At 35.0% G+C, this 12,137-nt stretch overlaps 1 protein-coding gene across 1 annotated transcript in view; it reads right to left on the minus strand.

The window, feature by feature from the left end:
- Positions 1 to 7,890, minus strand: part of LOC140746527 (ras-like protein family member 10B) — a 110,395-nt gene extending 102,505 nt beyond the window's left edge. The window contains exons 1-2 of the mRNA XM_073078684.1: positions 7,760 to 7,890; positions 985 to 1,062 (exon numbers count right to left, since the gene is read on the minus strand). Coding sequence (XP_072934785.1) covers positions 985 to 1,054 — 70 coding nt within the window. The 5' untranslated portion in view covers positions 1,055 to 1,062; positions 7,760 to 7,890. The remainder of the gene's footprint in view (positions 1 to 984; positions 1,063 to 7,759) is intronic.
- Positions 7,891 to 12,137: the final 4,247 nt, after the last annotated feature.

Here is a 12,137-nt window from a genome sequence, read left to right on the forward strand (position 1 = left end):
CCACCTGATGGTAAGTGGCTACTGCCACCCATGGACATCTGTAATCAACCCCAGATAGAATTAGATATTCCTACCTGAGGTCGGCCACAGATGCGCCGCTACCCTTGAGGACTAAGCTGCAACGCCTCGGAAAAGTATGTCTCCCTTACCACACCCTTCAAAACGGAACACAGCAGTACCTAACACTGCTGTTATTAGACAGAAATAGGTGTGGTGGTGGTGCCGCCGGAGTCGAAGCACAAAGGGTTCTACCACCTGAGGTCGGCCACAGATGCGCCGCTACTCATAAGGACCTCTACCTTACTACTCCTATCAAACCAGAACACAGCAGCTCTTAAATTTTGTTAGGCAGAAATAGGTGTGGCGGTGGTGCCGCCGGAGTTTACCACCTTACAAACCTACATAAATGTTCTTTAAAAATTTGCAACACGACGTCCGAGAATGAATGGAAAAATATTTTTATGATACCTTAGTATTTTTATAAGGTTGGAAAGTAGCACATTTATATAAAAACATTTTTTTTATAATATAGGAGTAGCAGACGAGCATGCAGCCCACCCGATGGTAAGTGGCTACTGCCGCCCATGGACATCTGTAATCAACCGCAGATACCATTAGATATTCCTACCTGAGGTCGGCCACAGATGCGCCGCCACCCCTGAGAACTAAGCTATAACGCCTCGGAAAAGTATGTCTCCCTTACCACACCCTTCAAACCGGAACACAGCAGCGCATAACACTGCTGTTATTAGGCTGTAATAGGTGTGGCGGTGGTACCGCCGCAATCGTCACAAACGGTTCTACCACCTTCAGATTTACATATTTGATAAAACAATTACATTTAGGTACATATGTATTATGTACCTATATATACGTGATTGGTTTTTATGTTATATGTAGAATTGTAGAATAGTTTGTTTAAAGTTCTAACTATAGTTGGCAAACTATGACTAACTCAAAATATACTTATTTTTAGGTACTTACGGATTGTATATTTCTTATCGGAATGACGAGAGGACCTTGTAGTTTGGGACGTGCGCCTCTTGTACCGCATTATATAATCTGCAACAAAGATAAATCTTATATATAAAATTCTCGTCTCACAATGTTAGTTATCGTACTCCTCCGAAACGGCTTTACCGATTTTCACCAAATTTTATATGCATATTCAGTAGGTCTGAGAAACAGCTACTATATATTTTTCATAACCCTAAGTGATAAGGGTTGTCCACCCGTAACATTTTTTTATTAATATGACAACACAACGTTTGCCGGGTCAGCTAGTAAATAATATAAATTTTCAATGTGTGTTATACATACAAAATACTTTATAACACTAACGGTAGGTCATAAGCTAAGTTTGATTAGGAAGCCAAGTTAGATAATCTAAATTCATTCATTGTTTTTAAAATTATGAATAGTCTTATATTCATAATTTTAAAATTACAATAAAAAACATAAAATATATTATGTAGGAAGCATAACATAATATTGATTGTATTTTATCATAGATATTAAATATAGAGAGGGGCTATACAAAGGGTGGGCATCGTCGTCTTTTTCATCCTTTCACACTGCCACCATCTTCGATTGACTGACGTTTGTCATATATCAGACCATAACATCTCATTACCAATTGGTAATATCTCGTAGATGACACTTTTTTCCCCATGACCGATTTAATAGTTACATGTCTTTGTAATTTATAAAAAGAGTACCTATCTACTTACATATATTTAAAACACTGAAAACAAATAACTTGGCTGCAAAACTCCGCAGTGCGAATCACAAACGAACAATCAGTTCTGTTGTGGCTAACACAATTTTGCTCTCTCGACGCCGCGCTCGCATATTATTCACAGTAACATTTCATATGCACTTGTTAGCGTATTTCCATCTGTTTGTGTTGTTTCATTGTGATAATGCCGCAAGCAACGAGAACTCTCAAAATCATTTACATGTATAAAGAAAAGACGCTTTGTATACTCACAGCCCCACACTAGGATTCTGTATCGTGGGTGCCATGGACACATACAGAGACAAATACACAAACACCCAGACCTCGAAACAGTAAACCTAAATTCATCATTTAGATTTTTGTTTGGCCGTTGATCGAACCCGGGACCCTCTGCGCGTTGGTGTATGGTGACTTGTATGGTGACCACTCTACCACACGAATCGTCAAATATATGTATTACGAACATTTTGTGTACATAAAAATGACCTGTTCCTTTTTAAATAAGTTTTTTTTAATCCTAGAAGTAACAAACCGGCTATCTAAATAGTTTATTAATAGTAGTACTAATTTGTAGTCACCTCACAAGTTTCGAACAATTACAAGTCCTAAAATACCGTAAACGAGATAGAGTTTGAAATAAGTTGCCAAAGTTTACAAATAGATTAACTAAGAAAAATAGAATTATGTCAATCATTAATTGATTTAACAGAAAGGGTTAACTTTGGTTCGTGAACTCAGATAGAATTTTAATGAACAATCAGCATCTGTTCGCGAACGATATAACTTGGCCCGCGCACTAACAAGCCTAACTTCGTTTTGACTCAGTGTAAATGTTTTCCTGCAGCACTCAGATGAAATAAGCCATGCAATAAAATTTATTTACTCCAAGTTTTAGGTAATGTCTGGTTAATGAGCCTGAAATTTATGTATTCAGTTTAGAATAAAAAAAATTGAAGAATATTTTGTGTATATTTTTTGTGTAAAGCATTTAGCTAACACTAACAAGGCTAACTTCGTTTAGCTAACAGTCTTCCACGTATAGCGCATTAAATTCACAAAATTACTTACTTATCAAGAGACTGATCAATGGCGTAAATATGAGAACAGTATTTTAATTAACAATCAGCAATAACGATATAACTTATATAACGATAAAACGATATAACTTGGCCCGCGCACTAACTAGCCAAACTTCGTTTTGACTCAGTGTAAATGTTTTCCTGCAGCGCTGGAACGAAATGAGCTGCTCAAGTTTTAAACGAAACTCATCGTAACAGAAAATTGATGAAACATTTTCGTACTTTTTATAAACAACCTCATATTTTTCAATGAACACCTGCATACGATTATTTCTTGTTTCTGTGGTGTCAATAATTATAGATATACGAGTAGGTTATTTTATTACGGCTACGAATGTTACAATTTGTGTTTTTTAAATAAAACTAGCGATAGAGCATGCAATCAATCTTATCGACGGGTCCTACGTAAACTGGTGTAAGTGCGTGCAATGTTCTAATGCATGCAATGCACGCATTAGAACATTCAAATCGCTCTACTGTAAAGTTGTGAAAACGCACTTGCACCAGTTTACGTATGAATGTTCTAATGCATGCAATGCACGCATTAGAACACTCAAATCGCTCTACTGTAAAGTTGTGAAAACGCACTTGCACCAGTTAACGTATGAATGTTCTAATGCATGCAATGCACGCATTAGAACACTCAAATCGCTCTACTGTAAAGTTGTGAAAACGCACTTGCACCAGTTAACGTATGAATGTTCTAATGCATGCAATGCACGCATTAGAACACTCAAATCGCTTTACTGTAAAGTTGTGAAAACGCACTTGCACCAGTTTACGTATGAATGTTCTAATGCATGCAATGCACGCATTAGAACACTCAAATCGCTTTACTGTAAAGTTGTGAAAACGCACTTGCACCAGTTTACGTATGAATGTTCTAATGCATGCAATGCACGCATTAGAACACTCAAATCGCTTTACTGTAAAGTTGTGAAAACGCACTTGCACCAGTTTACGTATGAATGTTCTAATGCATGCAATGCACGCATTAGAACACTCAAATCGCTTTACTGTAAAGTTGTGAAAACGCACTTGCACCAGTTTACGTATGAATGTTCTAATGCATGCAATGCACGCATTAGAACACTCAAATCGCTTTACTGTAAAGTTGTGAAAACGCACTTGCACCAGTTTACGTATGAATGTTCTAATGCATGCAATGCACGCATTAGAACACTCAAATCGCTTTACTGTAAAGTTGTGAAAACGCACTTGCACCAGTTTACGTATGAATGTTCTAATGCATGCAATGCACGCATTAGAACATTCAAATCGCTTTACTGTAAAGTTGTGAAAACACACTTGCACCAGTTTACGTAGGACCCGTCGTTATGGTAAGTGACGCTGTCGCTCATAGACATCTGTATTCAACCCCAGATAAGATTGAAACCCTACCTGTAATTGGCTACGACTGCGTTGATACCACTACGGACTGAGTTGAATCTCAATGGTATCAAGTGGTATCAGCAACGAGCATTTCAACGCCTTAGATAAGTGTCTTCCTTACCCACACCCTGCAAACCAGAACACAACAGCACTTAACACTATTGTTATTAGGCGGAAAAGATGTGGCTATTTTGTCTCCAAAATCGTATCAGAAAGCGTTCTACCACCTTTAAATACATAATTCTTAACCCGACTGGAGATCGAATCGGGATCCTTCTGCGAGTTACATCACGGTCACTGTGCCACACTGGTCGTCAATTTAAAGTTTTGATTACGCGTCAAAGGATCCTTGAGTTACATAGAACAAGTTTTAACAAGGACAGAAGTTGTTTTGAGATAACGATCACAAGTCTCGGAGTATTGGTAACTTTTAACAGTCTAAGGAAAATTGTAAAAGAATTCAATGGTTAAAGCCTTCGAGCGTTTGCGAGTGGCGGAAAAAAATGGTGCAAATTTCAGAGATTTATAATTAATGCTCTGATGACAACATAGGTGAAACTGTACCCTTACCATGAGTTTTTATGTTTTGACAAATTTTACTGATTTGGTATTTGTTTACGTATTTGCCCATACAATTTCCAATCAGCGCCCTTAGCGGATTGTATCAGAATTATAGTGTCAGTAACGTAACATTAAATGTCTAAATGGCGCTTTATGTTTTGTCTCTCTTTTTTGCGAAAATGTGAGGCAGACAAGAAGACTTGAGCACTTGTGCAATTGTGTTACGTTTACGTTTTTGTTACGTTTACTCAGTCTACTGAAGCAAACGGAACAGAATAATAAATTGAGTAAACGTAACGTTAAATTGTATGATGTGTTGAAAACTCATGGTAAGGGTACTTGGATGAATGACACTTCTGAAATGGATACACCACTTCGTAAGATATTCGAATCCTATGCAAATTCCAGTCATCTTGATTCTTGATGGATATAAAGATGTGATAAGATTAATTTGGAAGATGGTAGAACCCTTTGTGGTTCGACTCCGGCGGCACCAGCGCCACACCCGTTTCTGCCTATTAACAGTAGTGTTAAACGCTGCTGTGTTCTGGTTTGTAGGGTTTGGTAAGTGAGACATACTTTTTAGGTAGGAATATCTATTCCTATCTGGGGTTGCTTACGGATGTCCATGGGCAGTAGTAGCCACTTATCATCAGGTGGACTGAATGCTCGTCTGTTTCTCCTACATTATAAAAAAGAAAACCGTTTTTTTTAACTTTAGGATCTTCGATTAGTTCGTTGATAAAGCTTAGGATGACGGTACTGGGGTACTCCCCCTACTACTTCATGTAATATGTTGGATATCCCGTCGCCGGTGTATATTTATATTTCTATCTATAGTGCAGTTTGCACCGCATGCGCAATTCCCCTATTAATATACACACAGCGACAAAGGAATAAATAATAATGAGAGTAGGCATTAAGGCTAAAATTAATTTTGAAGGTGGTTCAATTCCGAAGGCACCAGCGCCACAAAAAAATAATCATATTAAGCATAGCTATTAAGCATAGCTGCTATTAAGCATAGCAGCAATGTTCAGTGCTGCTGGGTACCATTTTGAAGCATATGATAAGGGAGATATACTTATCCGAGGCGTTCCAACTCAATCCTTAAGGCTAGCAACGTTAGCAATATGAGCTAGGCCTCTAATCTTGTCTTGTGTTAAAAATAGATGTTCATGGGCGGCAGTAGCTCAGATGGACTGCATACTCATTTGCAACTTCTATATCAAAAAAGCAGTTTGGAGTAGTTCAACCTCTCCATTATATGAACCAATGCCTAGTAGTGTTGTTACTATGATACAAAAATTTGTAGCCAAAAATAAGATCAGACGTATTATCGTTTAAAAATAGCCACAAATTAGGGATGGTGATCTGAGATCGATTAATCGATGAATCGATCTTTTGGACCAAGAAAACCGATTATTTTAACCGATCTCCAGTTATGGATCAATTCAGTGAATCGATATTTTATCCTAGAAAACCTACATTGGATTTTTGGAAGTAGTTTGAATATTAACAAATGTGTTATATTCATTTTTTGCAAACGGATACGTATTTCAGGGATTGCTTGATCCAGGCCTTTTTTCGCTAGCTTCGTCCGAATAGATTGAAAAAGATCGAACATCAATTTTTGGACTATTGACTCTTTAGGCCTCTTTAGGCCTTGATACTTTTTTGTGAATCGAATTATTGCACTCAATTCAATTGATTCAAGAATCGATCTTCTTCGGAAAGAATCGCCATCCCTATCACAAATGCCTAAGAAAAGTGATTGAATAGAGAATGTTGATTGCTCAATGACGCGCCATTTTGATCTGCCGTCAAAACAAGAAGTTAGTCACGACCTCACAAGGTCAATAGCTATGTAATAACTAAGTTATAATGCAATAACTTTAAACGAGCTATTCTGGTATAAACAATATTGATTTCTCAGAAACGACACTTATAATTTAGATTAAATTTTGTATTTAGATTAAGATTTTAAATGAAGTTTTAAATGAGGAAAAGTGATGACTCGAATGATAACTAATGACCGTATTATGCATACCTACTTGTGTCTTTGCTCCATTGGAACAGACATAGAACGTGTCGTATCAGACAAAATCATAATTTTCGATAAAATGTTGACAGTCATGGCCCGTAAATACACGACCCTGTTACGAAACATCTACACTAATATTATAAAGAGGAAAACTCTGTTTGTTTGTTTGGTTGTAATGAATAGGCTCAAAAACTACTGGACCGATTTTAAAAATTCTTTCACCATTCGAAAGCTACATTATCTACGAGTAATACGGCTATATTTTATATGAAATATATTTGATAAGTAGATTTTGAGGCGGTACAAAGTTTGCCGGGTCAGGTAGTTTTAAATATGTTCATCCAAATTGTATGGAATGATATTATGTTGTCTGCCACGGGCCGTGCCTGACACGTTACATGCCTGTAGACACAAATACAGCTTCAGATAACATTGGTGGCCAATTTTATAAAAACGTAGCAATGCAATCTACCTGTTGCCAAATGTGCACTTCAGCTTATTAACTTTTGTCATCAACCCGAACTACTTTGCATATAATTCAAACTATGTCGCTTTGTTGTAATATTGGACCATGTTTGCGCCACAATTTATGACTCAATAATGATCATTCATATTGAGGTATTAGATTCGAATATCGTCGAATTTTAAGACAATAACTTAATATGAGCATAAGTTGTATAGGACTTTCATAACTCAGCAATCGTATAATACATAAATATATTTTTATTTAAAAATGCAGGCATGATATGAAAAAAAATATTTACACTGAAATAAATTTAATGATAACGATGAGACAGCTAAACAGTAGGTTTATAAATACCTTAATTATAATAGTGTAAGAATATTTGAGTGTATTACAAAAAAAAATACAATTTGTACAAAAGATATTGCAAAAATGTCACATACCGATGAACAGTTGAAAATATATTTAATTAAAATTCTTACCTTTCACGGCGCGTGATATTCCTTCAATTTTATTCAGCACAACCTTTTACACAACACTTTGATAAACTAGACAACAAACAACAAGATATGTGAAACAACACGGAAGACTACAACAACAACACTAATCTAAACAACAATTTTATACAAATAGCAAGTACTTGGACGTATTCCGCGAAAGAATTGTTTTCGTTCGCTTGACCATAATTCGTTTTACGAAATCTGCTATTTTGTACCGAAAAAAGCCAATATAAAATATTATTTACACGACTCAAAATATGAATATTAAAATACAATAATTAAATAATACATTTTCATTCATAATATTATAGAAATACAAAATTCAAGGCGTAAATTTCGCTCCAGTACGTGATTTTGACGTTTTATTGTGGTGTTGTCATGCGCACGGGGAACTACTAAGAGATTTTACATTTTTTTTGGAAATGACATGAAAATCATTTTAAATGTTTATTTTGTTACAATTTCAAAGTATTTTTTTTCAAATATTCTAAAGACATAATCTTACAAAATGCACTAATATAAAGAAAGTAACGATACTTATTATACCAAATAATCAAAATAAAACTGTTATATTTTTCGAAATAATTTCATTGTATTAAAAAATGTCTAACTAATTTCCATAAATCCATAAATATTTTCTCAAAATTTAACTTTCATTTTCGTTTGTAATTTCCAAAAATAAAATTTATGTACCTAATGCAGTAAATAATGTTAACAAATATCTCTACACTTCAACAACAACTAAGAAAATTGAAACCGTACCTACTTAGTAACGCACATTTCATTGTGTCCTGCAATATTAAAAAAATACGAGCACATTTTATCAGAATTCTATATTTAAAATTTCCATTCTACATACCATTGAAGTTACAAATTCTCCAACATCACAATGGGAGTTTAAAACACAGAACCTGGCAACACGAAACCGCGCATGCGTAACCTTCACCTGTGTTCGCGCCAGATGTTCATAGAGTTTTGGCAGTTTTATTGATCTGCGTGAGACTGAAATGAGAACTGGGGACTTCGGCCTACGGCCTCTTAAAATGGATCACGTCTCTAGGTACCTCTATATAGAGCATTAGGTATAAATGGAGCGTAGATAAGTTATTTTTAAAGGCTTTAAAGAATATTTATTTAGGAACGTATAAAATTCATGTTATATTTGAAAGCAAGTATTCATTTTGTTTAGATGAATATTTTTATACAACAGCAGTGATATCCTAATGGTTGAAACTCGGCTTCTGAATCGAAGGATCCGATGTTCAAATCCCAGGCGTGCACCTCCAGCTTGCATGTGTATTAGAAAAAAATATAACTGTTTAAACGGCGGGTGAAATCGTGAGAAAACTTGCATCCCTGAGAACTTTGTAAAATGCTCTCAAAGAAATACGAAGGCTAGCAATCCACTTTTGGCCCGTGCGGTACTATGCCCTAATACTTATCACTTTAAATGGACAACCGTGCCCAGCAGTGGGATGGTAAGGGGTTAACCAGTCATGAATATTTGTATTAAACCCATAATAAACGACAAATTCTAGTGTAAGACTATGAATGTAGAAAAAGTAATTATTATCGTTTATCTGCTCATAATAACTTACGTTACCACTATTAAAACTGAATAAAATATAGCTATTTCTCCAAGTGTTCTCGTACACTCAAAAAAATAAAGCAATGTTATATTAAACCGCGAAATAATTACACTTAAAATTATTTATACAAAAACATATAGATGACTCACGAGAGAGACAAATAATGTGCATTCGTTTTATCTTCGGTGTTCGCAAATACGATCACGTCTCCCAGCTTCGTAAGGATCTCAAGTGGCTCCCAATCCGCCTTCGCAGAAACACAAGGATGCTATGTTTATTATTTAATATACTACGTAACCCCAACTATCCCACTTACCTGCGAGAACGTTTCTCTTTCGCTCGACCTCCTTACGCTCCTTGCAGAACACACGTTAAGACCCTACTTAAATTTCCTTCCCATAAAACTTCTTCCTATTCCCATTCCTTCTCAGTGCATGCTGTCAGATTGTGGAATGCGCTTCCACCAAAGATTCGCGAATCTGACACTATCTCTATATTTAAAAAGCGAGTTAAAGAGCACTATATTTCCTTATCTAAGTAGTTCATATATATATAGTAAATATGTATGTATAAGTATTTATATATTTATGTATATTTATATATCTATAGTATAACATATATGTTATTTTTACATCTTTTTAAGTACACACTAATACTACCATTCTGCACCCTCTATCCACTCACAGGTCTGCTGGAAGAAATTTCTGACAGAAATAAGCAGTGCCTTTGTACATATTATTTCTTTATGTGTTTGTCTTTTTTTCTTATATTGTGTGCATAAATAATAAATAAATAAATAAATTTAATATAAACATTAATGTAGCACATACTTAATAATTTACGCAAATAAACCTTCACAAAACAAAACAATTCAGAGATAAACTCAGCGTCACAAAGTAGAAGCCATTATTCAAATTAAAGGAACACAACATTGTTTGCTTTTTAATAAACAAGCTATAAGCTATAAGCTTTTACAAACTCGTAAACTTTCTGAATAAAAACAGATTTTGGGAAAGCTCTGTTTAATCAAACACTTAATTTTAAAGCCCTGGAACTCTACAATACCCTAATAATGTAGAGCGAAAATGTGTTCCAATTAACTCGCCTTGTAAGCCAGGAGGCGAACACGGTAATTTAAGAACGAGTAGAGATTGAATTTTAGATATTTTCAAGAGATAATAATTAACGTAAAATATAAAAAAATATTTTCTGTACAATTATTTTGTATATTTCTATGTAAGTTACATACATAATGTAACTTTTTCTTTTCTCTTTTTTCCACATGTTAGACTACTTTTTAGGGTTCCGTACCCAAAGGGTAAAAACGGAACCCTATTACTAAGACTTCGCTGTCTGTCCGTCTGTCCGTCTGTCCGTCTGTCACAGGGCTCTACCGCTTAAACCGTAATACATAGACACATGAAATTTTGACAGAGGAGGCATAACGGTGGCAGCTATAACAACAAATACTAAAAATAAAATAAAGTTGAATATTAAAGGGGGTCTCCATACAACAAACCGGATTTTTTCGGCATTTTTCGATCAAACTGTTAAACTGTACTAGGAAGACGGTTGAAATTTTTACAATACGTTTACTACTATAACTGGTATTATAATAAATACAAATAAGAACCATAAAACATATTTTAACATACTTATTTTTATTTTATTATACTTTGATTACGTATAATCCTCGTCCCATCGTCACCCCAACGCCATCTATTGTTGTTTCATATGACTAAGTATTGTTGAAAATCATAAAATGAATTAAAATAATGAACATTTGGTAGTACGGAAGCCTCCATGTGCGAGTTCGACTCGTACTTGGCGAATTATTTTATTTATAATAAAGAAGTACGAGTAAGCAGTCACATTGAGGGTAAGCATGCCACCCATGGACATAAGTAAGCAACCCCAGATAAGATTATATACTTACATGCGGTCGCTCACAGATGCGCCGCTACCCGTAAAGATTAAGCTGGAATGCCGCGGAAAAATATGAACCCTTAGGATACCCTTCAATCCAGATCTTACTAAACACTGCTGTAATTAGGCAGAAATAGGTGTGACATAGAATCGAACCACTGATGGTTCCACCACATACTTATAATAACACATTTTACATTACACGCAATCGAAAAATTTTTTTAGAATGTATACGAGCACAATAAGAACTACATTCAACGAGCAATCTTATTGCTCTATCAATTAAGAAAGAAAACGGAGGAAAAACTAAAATTTTAATAGTAAATAAAACGTTATCTTACAGTAAAAAATAATGAAACTAACTATAATTAAATACAAATTTTAATAAAAATATTCAATATTAGAATTCTTGAAATTGGTATTACATCACAACCTCCTAGACTACACACAGTAACAGTAAAATAAGAACTGCGGAAGCAATTAAAAGCGGTGTTTCTGATTTGCGGGAACCTATGGGAACCCAATGAGTTCCTCTAAATTTCCTTTAAATTCCCAGAGATTTCATTTATAGTACGACAATTAAGCAGTTTGTTAGCATATGGTAAGTTATGCAAATGTAGTAAAAGAGGTAGGGTAATTAGAGGTAGTGAACACATATAAAGAGAAGAGAGTGATTTCATATGAAAGATTAAATAATGAAGCGTGTACTTATAATTATGAACACACATTGAAATAGAAATAAGTATATTATTTTAGTAGTTATAATGTAAAGAAAAAGGAGTGCAGTGCCTAGCAGATTAAATTCCGCTTCTCAAGATTCAAATTCCATTGTAATTTTTCGAAGT

This window comes from Epargyreus clarus, unplaced genomic scaffold (assembly GCF_041222505.1).
Source record: "Epargyreus clarus isolate Ecla_fem2 unplaced genomic scaffold, WU_Ecla_fem_2.2 ptg000012l, whole genome shotgun sequence".
NCBI classification, from domain to species: Eukaryota; Metazoa; Arthropoda; class Insecta; order Lepidoptera; family Hesperiidae; genus Epargyreus; species Epargyreus clarus.